The sequence below is a fragment of the Andrena cerasifolii genome, chromosome 15 (assembly GCF_050908995.1).
Source record: "Andrena cerasifolii isolate SP2316 chromosome 15, iyAndCera1_principal, whole genome shotgun sequence".
In the NCBI taxonomy this organism is placed as follows: Eukaryota; Metazoa; Arthropoda; class Insecta; order Hymenoptera; family Andrenidae; genus Andrena; species Andrena cerasifolii.
This window is the reverse complement of record NC_135132.1, coordinates 3,171,392-3,185,488: the sequence shown is the minus strand read 5'-3', so window position 1 is coordinate 3,185,488 and position 14,097 is coordinate 3,171,392. Positions and strand designations below refer to the sequence as shown.

General features: G+C 38.5%; 1 protein-coding gene across 1 annotated transcript in view; it reads right to left on the bottom strand.

Annotated features, from left to right (window-relative positions):
- The window catches only part of LOC143377161 (midasin), a 187,914-nt gene that overhangs the window by 169,873 nt on the left and 3,944 nt on the right, over positions 1–14,097 (bottom strand). Inside the window, exons 4-12 of the mRNA XM_076828155.1 lie at positions 12,849–13,882; positions 10,363–11,780; positions 8,845–9,112; positions 8,478–8,659; positions 8,122–8,308; positions 7,351–7,995; positions 5,816–6,257; positions 3,513–3,876; positions 3,136–3,453 (exon numbers count right to left, since the gene is read on the bottom strand). Of these exons, the coding sequence (XP_076684270.1) occupies positions 3,136–3,453; positions 3,513–3,876; positions 5,816–6,257; positions 7,351–7,995; positions 8,122–8,308; positions 8,478–8,659; positions 8,845–9,112; positions 10,363–11,780; positions 12,849–13,882 (4,858 nt within the window). The remainder of the gene's footprint in view (positions 1–3,135; positions 3,454–3,512; positions 3,877–5,815; positions 6,258–7,350; positions 7,996–8,121; positions 8,309–8,477; positions 8,660–8,844; positions 9,113–10,362; positions 11,781–12,848; positions 13,883–14,097) is intronic.

The window sequence follows — 14,097 nt, the reverse complement described above, 5'->3', positions numbered from 1 at the left end:
AGGCACTGTCCCAGATGGCAATAATTCTTATTTGCAATCGTTTTTATCAATAATTTGATTTTCGAATTTAAACTTGTGTTGAATATTAACAATTATTATTATAAATTTTGTTTAAATTTACAGTAATTTAATATAAATAAATATAACATCAATTTATTTAGAGTTACAATTATTAATTACTGTTATTCAAAATTAGTTGACAAACGAAAATAAATTTTTTTCGCGTAAAAGGCTTCATTTCTGAAAGAGAACCAGTTTCAGAAACTGTGCACCGCTTGGCTCGGCTTCTGTTTATCGTTCTATAAACCATCCGTGTGCAAAACATTAATGAAGCATTCAAAAAATAAAAGATTCAGGATACACCAGTGATTCCCAACCGGTGCGTCGCGACCCGCAAGTGGGTCACGTAGTGTTTTCTGGGGGGTCATCACGGTTTTCTTTTAAATATTATTAAGTTAGAATTATAATCTGAAATATCTATTTTGAATATGTTTTCTTTACCTTACTAAATTTACCTTACCTTATATGGGGGTGGGTCGCAGGTTATTTGAATATTATAAAAGGGGGTCGCCATTCAAAAAAGGTTGGGAAACACTGAGATTCACGGACAAGTGCCTATGAATCCGTAATTTGGGGCAACTGGCGAAAAATATTCCTGCAGACATTTCTTCTGGCTTTCATTCTCGAAATAATACTATGCAAAAGGCTCTTAGTTTGTTTCAAGAATCTAAATATACAAAAAGAACATGTTGGGTATGTACCCAGAAGGGCGATGGGGTTCGATCAATAGTGGAAGTTCTGGTACAAGACTTCGGTCACACGTGTGTAAGATTTATGATGAAGTAAAGGCAAAAAAGTCTCATAGGGCTCGCTTTGCTGGTTTCTTTTTCTAAAAAAGGTCTTTTCCTCGCATCACTATCTTCAGAATCATCTAGCCCAGTGTTTTTTAAACAGTTTCAACCGCGACCCACAATAAAAGGGACAGATTACATCGCAGGCGAGGGCGCAAACTTTTCTCCACGTTTAAACATTCTCGTAAGCATGACGTCCACTTCTGTTTCATAATTATTAGTTTTGAACAAACATGGTAAATATTTACAAAGCGGACGACCTCTCCGAGTTCAATGGCCTTGAAATATGTTGCCAAGGTCAACATTCTGAACAACTTTTGCTGATACATATAACCGCCGCTCGGCTTTAGTTTCTGAGATATTTATAAAAATATTTTTCTGGCTGTCGGAGTTGGTCCGAGTTAGGTAAGAGTGCGGCCACCGTCCGACGGCCGCCTACGCCAGGGCAGAGTCTACACATTTTAATCTATATGTTTATTTATCTACATATGTTGCACGAACACTAACTTAGGTGGTCGCGCTCTTATTTAGCCTCAAGCAACTCCGACTGTCCATGCGAACGAAAACCCGGAAAATTCTAAGAAAATGGACTCTAAATAGCCGCGATGGTCTTAGCATCAAATGATAACCGATGTGACGGTTGTGATGCAAAAAAAACATTAGTATCGAATATATTTATAAGAATATCTCGCAAACTAAAGCCGAGCGGCGGTTACACTTATGGGGAAAAGTCGTTCAGAATTTGTAAATAATTACCACATATATAAAAAGCAAGATGAAATCAACTGCAGTTTTTTAAAGCTAGGAAATCTGTACGGTCCGCTCTTATATTACTTATGCTATTTCTTTAGAAAAAGAAAAATGGACTGGTAATGGCCAACAGTTTGGGAAATGTAAGGCTGGACAATATCTACTGCACAGAAATCGATTTTCTACCCATTACTTGCTTACGCTTTGAAAAGTAAGCCTGAAATTGTAAACTGATGAAGACATTTCGACTTTTTTTTTATATGTGAAATTCACATCTTTCGACTTGTCCTATAACTTTAGGATACTGTATACTATATCTAGGGTAAAGCCGGGAATCCACCGGGAAGCTAAGCTATGCTATACGATGCTATGCTACGTTTTAAAAAAATTAGCTTCAATACATTCTTACGGAACCGTTTCCACCAAAACCTACGTTAAAACATAGCATCGCATAGCTTAGCTTAGCTTAGCTTCCCGGTGGATTCCCGGCTTTATACGTATGTTCAAAGTTGTTTAGTCTGTTTTAGTTATATTTCGTTGGTTTACTCGTAAAACACAGCATGTATGGCTTTTCAGAAACTAAATTTAAAGTTTTTGTACAGCTATAGTAAAAAAAACTGAATGAATTTGAAACAAATCTTTAACTAAATAACTCATGCTAATGTTATCTAAACAGTTAACACTTAACATGTTTCAGCATACAGTAAAAAGAGGCATTTTTTTACTTAATGTGTTTTACCAGTATACCCCCGATTTGATACACTAGGACGGGTGAGAAGTTTTGAATATTCGCCTATCTTGGGAGACTCTGTGTAATATATCGTCGTTCTAATAGTAAAGTTGCGAAACTGCAATTTTTACGAATCTGAGACAAATGCGGTTTTTATTTCTTTGTCATCGACGTATAGTGTGGTGAAGTTTTAAAGTTAATTAAGTTCTTACAGTGTCGTAATTTTACCACTAAAACTACGATATAAAAGGATATGGCGAGGTCGTACAAGCAATAGGGAGTAAAAACAATAGCACTCGCGCATGTGAGGTGCCAAGGGTTTCGGAACGCATTATATATAATTTTTAACCCATTAAATAATGAATTGAGTGTCACACGTCGATTTTAGTGAACTGTATCTAGCAGTAAGTAGTGGTTGAAAAAATATGTGACATTCCTTGGTGAAAGCCCTCAAAGTTCGGGGTAAAAAGCACGTTTGACCCAACTCAAAGATGGGAAACTTTAGCTTGAACATCATAAAAATTACACAAAGTTCTCCTCTAATTGTATTTTAGAATTTTCTTACGATTCTGAATCCGCGTGCACGAAGCACGTATATATGGTACATATGTGTAGGAAACCTCGGAGAAAGAGAGCCACGGCGCTGGGAATCGAACCCAAGCCGCCCGCGTACTGATCAGCAGCGTTAGCCACCACGGCTACGCCGACTCTCCGTGGTCCCTCAAGTCCGGGCCCCCTCTTATGGCATGGAGGTTCCTGATCCCCACATATGTATACAACCTTCCGTTTGTAATCAATGCTCACCTGTGTGAAACGATTCAAAAATGATTTTGGAAGGCCTCTTCTAGCACCACCCTGGCGGAGAGGGTTCTGGCAAGCAAATAATCGAGTGTCCGGTTTCACAATGAATGTTCTTCCTAACTCTGGAATGTATACTTCGCCACGGTGGTCGAAGCAAGCGTTTAATCCTTCCAGGACTGACTGTGAAGCAAGATTTAATTCGTCAAGGAGAATCCAATCCCCATTCTTAAGAGCTCTTAAGAAAGGACCATCTCTCCAAGAAAATTCACCAGGTTTTCCTCCCTCCACTGGCAAATCAGCTCCAAACAGATCCGAAATCTCCTATACAGAATTTATTAACGAATTAGCAAATCATTCTTTTTAGAAGAATAAGTACTTACTGTTTGATCACTGAGATTTAGCCTAAGAAGCCGATGTCCAGAGGCTTTTGCTAGTGCAGAAACTAAACTAGTTTTCCCAACACCTGGACTGCCCTCCAGTAAAATCGGTTTCTTCAACTGTAGTGCACGTAGCACTTTGAGAGTGTTCATCTTAGTTGTTGGGCTTGTGAAAGCGAATCCTATGTCACTGGGAATTGGTTCACTGCCTTTGTTCACGTAAAAGGGATGAATCCCAAATTTGTTCGCGTGATCCCCAATATTAGATTTCACGCACTTCATTGTGAGCTTTGACCTTAATGTATCCTCTACTTGATGTTCAATGAATTTCAACGCTGACTCCTTGAAATCCTTGAATTTCTTCGGACTGAAAGAAACATTTTATACAACTTGTTAGAAGTAAATTATTTTTTAAGGCAAAACTTTCACAGAATTGTAATTTTGTCAAATTGAAATCACAAATGTTACATTGTTCACTTAGAAAAATATCTGTCATAATGTTTCGCAAATAATTTCTTCAAGATCATTTTTTCTAAAGTTCCTACTCCTAAGAAATCGATTTCAAATTAACTGAGAATTTCTATTTTAAGAATATTTAAAGCGCAGTGTTTATGTGTACGTCGCGAGCACATGCGTAGGTTATATATTTAACACTCTTGGGGTTGTAAGGCCCAAGTGCCCGTCGCGGCCCCGTGGTTCACGAAATGCTCATCATAAATTTTGCGGGGCCCTACGCATAGATAATTATTATTATATAATTTAGAAGTACATATAAATGCGTTTTTTTTTTGGCCCCGCACAATTTTGGGACCGGCCCCGCAAAAGTTCACGCCAGCTCTGGTAATAACAAAGAATGGTCCATAAACCAAAAGCCTATTGTGCGTCTGACGAACTTTAAACGCGTTTTTCTCGAAAGTACGCTTTTCGGTCTGGTGTCAGTAATAACTCAAAACCCGTTCAACCAAATTTGATGAAATTTGGTGCGCGTACAGAAATATGTTTCATTGTTTCCTGAACAGAAGAATATACTTTTCCATCAAACATCGAAGAAGATTAATTTACTTGAGGTTTTGCATTGTAAAAATAATTTTAAAGAAAACACATCAAAATCGGTTTAACCGAACCGCAGTCATTAATGTGATCATATGTTATTTTTGTTTTACAATATTTTTTACGAAGAACACACTGTATAATGTTGCAAAAGCGCCGTTGCCTCGATGAGACGTTTCACTGTCCTGGATGAAGTTGGAATTGTTTCCTTCTATAAAAGACTACTTTAAGAACAACAGATTGAGTACACCGTAAGAGTAGCAGTTCCGAAAAAGCAAGAGAAGTCACGTCCGTACCGTACAGCCTAATCCGTAATAATACAGATATATAAATGTGGACATATAAATGCGATAAAATGCTGTGGGTTTCTTTTAAAGGTAAGGTGTCTAAAAATGACAATACTCTTGAAAAAGAAAGTTAGCAGTCACCCCGTTTCGATTCAATACGTGCTGGTGGCCGCGAGAGCCCCTGATCAGCATCAGTCCCGCCTTACAGGAGAACAATCACCCTACGGCACCCATTAAACAGAGATTGCTTTTCCCCGCCACTGCCCAATTGAACAAACCTGTTCTAGACCAGTGATGAGCAACCCATGGCCCGCGGGCTGCATTTGGCCATCCAGCTCATAACCTGCGGCCCGCAATTGTTTCAATTGTAAATCTCTGTCAGAAATAACCAATTTACCCCATAAATTAATATTCTTTTATTAGTATTTAATATCGCAGCCCGCTTAAAGTAGTAGGTTTCCAATTTTGGTCCACTACTAGCCAAAGATTGCTCAACGCTGTTCTAGACGGAGTAGATGAAAATTATTGTCGCACGAGTTAACGGTGGACAATGGTGCCTAATGAAAAATAGTATATTGTTCAGAGTGAACAATGTCTAAATTCTAGAGACCGCACATTTCGATTGCCTTTAGAAATAAGGCAAGATGTCTTCGAAACGTTCTTCGAAAATAGGAAACTGCAAGCCGTAAAACGACGAATGAATTTTCGCTTCGGTTTGAACTTGCTGTTGTTCCGCGCGACGGAACATAAAGCATCGTTATAAAAGAATCCTGGGTCCGAAGCACCTAGGAACATATTTCAACAACGCTATGTGATTTGATTTGAACATTTACATTAATTTGAACAGAGCTGAAATCAATCATCCATTATAAAAAAAATTCTATCTTGACTTTGAGGTTTAATTAATATTTTATCACTGTGCAACTTATGTTCTTAAGTGAACTCTTTAAATCATGAAACGCTACTTACTTTTCTGTGGCAGTCAATCCAGATCCAAGTCCATCAATATAGCTTAATGCTGCACCATGGGAGAAAGCATCTCCTATTTCCAAATCTTCGCAATGATTAACAAAATTCACCCATGTAAGTACGTCTCTGACACTGACGACAAGCTTCTTCCCTATTTCTGTTGTTTGTAGCCACTCAAGGAATTCTATTATTGCCGTAGAAACGCCTTCTTTGAATTCTTGCCGTAAATTGTGCACCATTATACACCTGAGATCGTCTAACGACACGAAGCCCTCGCACCAAATTTCAGTAAATCTATTTCTAAGGGCTGGCGATAGTTCCTTTTTGCCATAATCGCCACCGGGATTCATTGTACCGACAAATATAAAATTGTCATGCGCAGTGACCGTTGCATTGTCTTCTGCCGACGGTTTCTCAGCAATCAACAGTCTTCGTTCGGGTTCTATAAAAAAGAAGAAATTGATTAAATTATAAAAAAAAATACGCTTCGAAGAAATTCAATATTCTCCAAATAAATACGAATTATACAAGGGCATACAATTACGACTTTTTTTATATCATACACAATATGTGTATAAACTAATGTTTGTACCTTATGAGTCCATTTATACATTGCCCTAAAGTATCATTCTAACATTTCTTAACCCTCGGAAGGCCTACTTCTGTAACAAGGTCATTTTAGACCGTTCCTATCACTTACAAGGGAACACCGCGAACCCGGACTCTCCGATTGGAACGCAACTTTGTGGGTTTTTAGAGTGACTCAAAACAAGAACAACGGTGTGTTTCGTTTGGGCCCTATCGCCCCTTAGGTGTCGTCCTTAAATTACGTAAGACTTTTGTGGGGGGTGTCGCGAATTTCTTACGTTTTCTTACGGGGGGGGGGGGGGATCAGGTATCGTCTTACGTAATATTTTTTAATCTAATTTTCAATAAATACAAATTCGATAAGAATTTTAAAAAAATATATAACTGACGAAAAAAATTCTTTTAAAAAATTTGTTAATGGAAGTTTGTAGCCCTTATTGCACCATTAAACTTTTGTTTGAAACATTTTTTTCTGTCTGTTGTACTTTGAGAGTTATACGCGAAAAAGTGGAAGTGCCAATTTGACTTTGAGGTTAGTTTTCACCCCCTCAAAGGGCGATAGGGTCCAAATGAAACACATCGTTATTCTTGTTTTGAGTCACTGTAAAAACCCAAAAAGCTGCGTTCCAATCGGTGAGTCCAGGTTCGCGGTGTTCCCTTGTTAGGAACTTTCAAAAACTAAATCTATATTTCCAATGTGAGCAAGTGCACCTTTCCTCCGTCTTAAACAGTTCCTATAAACTGATCGAAGAGTACATTTCTTCAAAACACGCCAATCGCCTTATCGGCTGTAATGCAAACAATGACCGACTTAAATCAGTGAACATAACTTAAGGGGTTCGGTGAGGTTGTTGATAACGTGGGTCGGTGCAAACCCAGACACGGCCAGCCGAGGGTTAAACAGCGAAAGCAAAACAGTTGCTACACAACGAAGAAGGAAGAATTACCTAAAAGAGAGTTCAGTCGCTCAAGGACACTGTCATCAGCTAAGGAGATTTCATCTACCAAAAAGAAACCACCATTTTTCATGGCGTTCACTAAAGGACCATCCACCCACTCGAATAATTTCTGGCTTTCTTTGTGGTCTCTAACAGGACGGAGACTTCCGAGAAAGTCTGAAGCTTCTGTATGCATATGGCAGTTGACAATACTGAGTTCTTGCTGTCTGATTACTGAGAGGAGTTGACAAACTGTGGTTTTGCCGCCTCCTGTTTCACCGATCAGTAGTACTGGCTCTTTGAAATCGCATGCCTTTGTAAGGAGAACTGCCATTTTACGCATTGGGAAGGTCCAAACTATATGCTCAAAACCTGGAATCTTCTTCAACAAAAGAGATTCCAAAATTGGTTTGGTTACAGGTGAAGTCTTCTCAGAAAGTGAAAATAGAGAATCTGGATCAACGTATCTCTTCAAATGCTTCTTCAAGACCTGCATAATTTCTAAGCATTCTTCTGGATGGCGGACCTTCGAAGACAGAACCAAATAACCTTCATCAACTAGATGTTGACTCCAGTCATACAGAGCGCCTCCAGTATCGGGTGCAAGACGATACCTCTCACCCCAACGAAACAGATCTCTAAGTGTTATAAATCCTGGAAAAGAGATTAGTATCTTCTAAATTGAATTTGAACATAAAATATAACTTTAATTCATATTATTTTTACGTAAAAAGTCATATTAGGTTTTGTGAAGAATTTTTTATTGATCTTAAGGACTACCTTTCTTTCCGGCGAAAGTTGCGGTGCTCTTTCTTAGAATTTGAAGTTCTGTCATTACATTAATTACTTGTTTACAATATGACTCTGGCATCTTACACCTTTTGTGCAGTATTACTTGAAGCTCCTTTGGTGGAATTTCATCAAAATGTAGTTCAACGAACCTATTTCTAAATGCGCGTGAAAGTACCTGACAACATAAATTATGAAAAATATTGTACTATTGATTATGTATATCTTTTATTGAGTTTTATACTGTCATATTTAGTAAATCATTAATCACTTATTGTTCGCTACCAACTAATATTATACAATACAAACATGAATGTCTTTCGTGTGTTTTTGTATCAATCCATTACCTTTCTTCCACCATACAATCCTGGAGGATTCTGAGTAGCGAAGAGCATAAAATTATCGTGTGCTTTAATCACTTGTTGAGTTTCTGGGATATACAATTCCCTATTATCATCGAGAACTCTATTCAAAGCTTCCAAAACATCGCTAGGTGCCAAATTTAACTCATCCAAAATTATCCAATATCCTGAAACGCATTATGTTTAATTATGTTCTATAATTGTATGGCATTTCTTATGTTTTCTGTACAAGCTCTAAAATATTGTACTAGAAAATTACTCACTGTAATTAATATAACTGATGCAAAACATTTCCAAATATCATAATTCAAAATAATATGCCATCGAAATAAAAAAACATTAGTGTACATACCTTTACGCATTGCGTCCACCAGAACACCCTCTTTGAAAACCAATTTTCCAGTAGAATCAGCAACGTAAGTGCCAACATACTCCTGCAGGTCGGTATGTTCGTGATTGTTAATTCTAACACAGATATGTCCAGAGGCTTTTGCCAAATACGTTATCAAGCTAGTTTTTCCAACAGAAGTATCACCTTGTAGCAAAATGGGCATTTTCCCAATGGATACTACTCGCACTAAATCTTTCAAATTTTGCCTCACTGTTTCTGTAAGTATGTACTAAACGAGAAAGGAGAAAGGAAAAAACATGAGATCTTAATTCACTTAGTTATTTCTTTATGTGTTTCAAATATCTGTTGTTAATTATTTCTATGATAGCTGAAGTACAGTGTTCCTCGGCTTAACGTAAAAGACCTATCCACCCCACTGTTTTGCTTCGATGCGCTTAACCCCTCTGTCTCGAGAAAACTGAAATGCAATGTTTTTGATAGATTCATGAAAGTATTACCAATGGGTTGTTGAGGTTCTCCCGATGAAAATGAGTCCAAACACATAGCGATTCGGCCCATTTTTAATGAACGTAGTTGTGTGCTGTGGGCCCACCACCAAAAGCGCGATTTCCGCTCAAAGCGGGGCCCACTGTGATTCTAATCGTGTATTAAAAATTAAAAATAATCCGAATTGCTTCGTGTTTAGATTCATTCTCATCGGCAGAACCTGGCCAATCCATGGGTAATAGTTTCATCAAGCTGTAATAAAAAATATGTATGCGCTCAGCCAAGGTGAGTACCCTCAGCATCGGAAAGGATAAGTCCTCATCGCCAAACTTTTTTTGTTCCGAAAGTAAAAAATTATGTCCTTATTCTGTGTCTTTCCCTTATCTACTAAACTGTTCTACTTGACAGACACTCTAAAATTGTAGTCAGAGCACGACTACAAATGCCCTGGTGCGCTCGATTCAGGCAGACTCCGCGGCAAGAGACATTGGCCAGGATATAATGAGAAATGTCGTAAACCATGATTTCTTTTTGAATGGACGTATTGTTATTTTATGTGACGTTAAAATCCCCCTCCGGTGTTACTGCATGTATGCAGGACACTATAACAATTACCTCATCGTAGGGACTATTACCGTGCAACAACTAACTGGCAACCACAGATGAAACTGTCTTTAACGTAACCCCGTGATGTCTACTTATTTCTCTTAAGTAGTTTCAGATCGACCGTTTTGTTTACCGAATAGAATCAGTTGTTGCACGTTAATAGCCGACACTACTCATTCCTTTGAAGGGAACTTCACCCCCTCAATATAAGTGTCTGTCGATTAAAAAGAAATACGTGTCTAATATTTTCAGGTATTTCATCCATGTGGCATGTTCCATGAATATCGGTTGAGTAACATTCCTTGCGAGTTCTAATTCTTTATTACTAATGCGGTGAGTTCCAAGTTAGAATTTTTGAAGAGCAAGAAGAAATTATACCACTGAGCAATTGAGAAAAGAATTAAAATTTATATAACATGAACTTACATTTTCCGGTATCTGTGGATCAAGATCGCCTTTAGGAATCCAGTATCCTTCAAATGAAATAAAATGTTCGCTAGGACCGCTGCATGGCTTCGGAATTGGACTGCCAAGAACCGCGCTCACAACTTTATCACCTAGGATAGCCTTTACAATTATTCTTTGCACTAGTGGATAAGAATTGCTATCCAGTTGTGTTAAAAAACTTAAACAAAATGCTTCGTATAAAGATCTCAGTACATTACTACAAGGATTTTGTGCAGCCACAGTTAATGCACGACACAATGTTCGTAAACTATAGTGAGGTTTATGTCCTGTTCCATCAAGGAGACTAGTTTCAGCTTCTTTTCTGACGTTTAAGTAAAACTTAACGATACCGTGTATTTTCTCTAGTGGAAGATTTACGTCTTTTAAATAGGAATTTACTAAAAGCTGCAAGTCTGATTTATCTGTAATTTCGTCTGCAAAAAATTCAGTAAATCTATTTCTAAGCCCTACAGGAAGGTCTTTCTTTCCAACATCTGTAGCAGGGTTCATACACGCAAAAATTGCAAAGTCTGGGTGTCTTTTAATTGGTTCTTTGTCCCCACGCTCCAACAAAGACAGCGATTCAGAGGACCCCTCCAGCAGACCTGAAAGACACTCCAATGTCTCTGCACTAGCCAAGTTGATCTCATCTAGTAGAACCCAATCACCATTCTTCAATGCCTTCACTAGGCCACCTTCCACAAAAGAAAACGCCAATGAGTATTGGCTCTGCACCTGGGTCTGAAGCTTGTCCAATTTGTGCGTCATGTTTCTCCATTTCTCTAAGAGTTTCACTTTATTTTCACTTTCCGGAGCTGCCATTAATCTTTTTATCGCCGCGCTAGTACTATGTATCATTAAACTAGTCAGCGTCTTCCATTTCCTGTTTTCAAAACAACGTCCTACATGAGACAGAAATTTTTTATTTGGTTCAATTGCAAAATAGGATCGGAACAGGATTTCAAATTCTTCGCGAATTGGGGAGATCAGAAGCTTCAGGTCTACCGGTTTGTACCCGCCAAGCAAATCTGTGCTCTCACTCTGTTGATTCATATTGATTACGATCAATTTATGGCCTGTTACTTGCGCAAGATATTGTACACAACTTGTTTTTCCTGTTCCAGTCTCTCCCACGAGAAGAACAGGCTCCTTCTGAATAACACAACTAGCTATTCGCTCTAGAAGGCATATAGATGGCCTTGTGTAAGAAAAGTTTGAATGTTTGGATGCCATTTTTACTCGGTCTGACTTTTTTATTCCCAGCTTTGCCCTTCCAATGACGAGACTTTCCTTATGAAGACTCAGTGACGGTTTGTGCACTACACAGAAGTATTCTGCTTTTGTCTTTACAATACCTAACTTGTGTGCTACTGCTATTGTCAAATTCAATCGTTGCTCTGAAACAATAAAATAAATAAAACCTCCAAATACAGTTTATATTAATTACGGCGGATTTAATAGATTGTAAATAATTAATCTAATCTAGCTGCGCAAAATTTTTTACCATATAACTGCAACAGCTAATTTTAACAAATCCAGTATTAAGCTTTATTTCTTCTAAACCTAATAATAGTAATAATTGCATGGAAGGCAACGGACATCGCTTGACCACCTACTATAACTAAGGTACGTGTAAGTTTGTGAACCCATGAACAACGTTTTTGCAAATATTTTGCTAATGATTAGGTTTAGGGCAAGTAAAGCTTAATATTTTCTCATAGAAAATTCATTGCTCTTTTAAATTTTGATACAAAAGGTACGCGTTCCATTTAAATTCAAGGTCACCTTGGTATCTCGTAAACAAATGGGTTCATCATTTATTTCATATTAATAAAACTGCGCAAAAATCGCCAAGAGAAAAGATACTGCTTTCTGCATTTATTCAAAAATTCAGATACAGTAAACCCTCCTATAACGCGGTACTCTATGAGATATATACTCTAATAAGCATTATGTGCGGTTCCCATATAACGCGGTACGAATTAATCACGTTATAGGAGGGTTGACTGTAACATTCAATGTGCTGGTACAATCTTTAGTTTACTGTGTCGAACTTATCTTCACCCCATTAAGAATAAAATACTGTGGGATCAGGAACCCCCACCACCATAAGAGAAGGTCACGGAACTACTAAGACCGGGGAGTCGGCGGTAGCCGAGGTGGCTAAGCCCCAGTGCACACGAGCGGCATGCGTCATTTTGCAGCCGCGTCAATGTAACGTTGTGTGTGCCAGCAGTACAGCGATATATAAAACATATGTATATTTTGCGGCAGTATTGTCGTATTGACGCGACTGCAAAATGACGCAGGCCGCTCGTATGCACCGGGCCTAAGGCGGCTGGTCAGCGCGCAACGAAAGTGAAGATCGCGGGTTCAAGTCCCGTTTCCGAGGCTCCCTTTTTTCCGTGATCCTACAATACGCATATTTTATATAATATATTCAGAATAGCATATGTCTTACGTACCACGATTAGGCACAGAACAGCAAAATACATCCAATGCGTCTTGAAAAATCTTCAGCGCAGATACAGGTGAAGATACATCGAAGTCAACAACGGCCCTGGAGCACCACTTAATCAAATCCCTTGTAGAGATTTGCCTAGCATTTCTTATATTATTTACAACATCCTCTTCGTGATTGCCAACGGAAAACAATAGAAAGACATCAACGATCCTTGTGGCCACTGTATGCAATACCGGAAATAAAGTCTGAACAACCGTCACAAGTTCTTCTCTTGACAGAGGTTCCACATTGACGCAAGACCAATGCTTTTGGAATGGTACGGCCACCTGAAGTGGCTTCTGCATTCCTCCAAACGCTTGCCTCACAGTGACGAATAACTGAAATCCACTTTTTACACGTATACAGTCTCTGTACCCTGGAACTGACAATGTCCGAGTTTCTACGAGGTGTCCAATAACACTGATAACGTCAGTGGCAGCACAGTTGATGTCTTCAAGAAGTAGCCACTTGCCGGACAACACAGCCTCTGTCAGAATTCCAGGTTGCCACAGAAATTCGCCGGGAATGTCAGTACATCTGTACATTCCTAATAGCATTTTAGAGTCTGTTTGATCGCCTAACTGCACCTTTGCGAAATTCTGATTATCATGGCCTGTCGCCTGCGCCAAGCATTCTACTAATGCTGTTTTCCCAGAGCCTACCGCGCCTTGCAAACATACGCATTTGCTCGAAGACACGGCAAAAGCTAAATTCTGTAGATTTTTTCGCGTAGATGGTACTGGAACCAGATTCAAGTCCTTCTTGCATTTGAGTTTGTTGAAAACAGGAAGCAAGACGCCTCCAATAGATATTACTGAAGGTAGAGCGTTAAACGTTTGATCCATTTCTTCCGCTTCTGCCGATGTTATGTTATCCCGGCTAACTTCTTTGCACTCAGCAGAGAATCGATGGTTCTTTGAAAGAAATTCACTCGTGTGAGATAAATAACAAGATTCTGACATTCCCAATACAATAGTGATGCAATTCATCGCTATCCTGTAAAGATGTAAGAAATGGTTACTCCGTGTATTTGTCTGTGAATAAGTCTTATTTATAGTCCATGATTGGAAATTTTAGTTCATCAAGTACTTAATTTTTCAATATGCTTCTATCGATTTTAGCACTGAATTTTGGTATAAATTTATCTACTTCGCATTAACGAATTCGAAATAAAATTATTTCATAAATATGCACATCTATGATGTTATCTT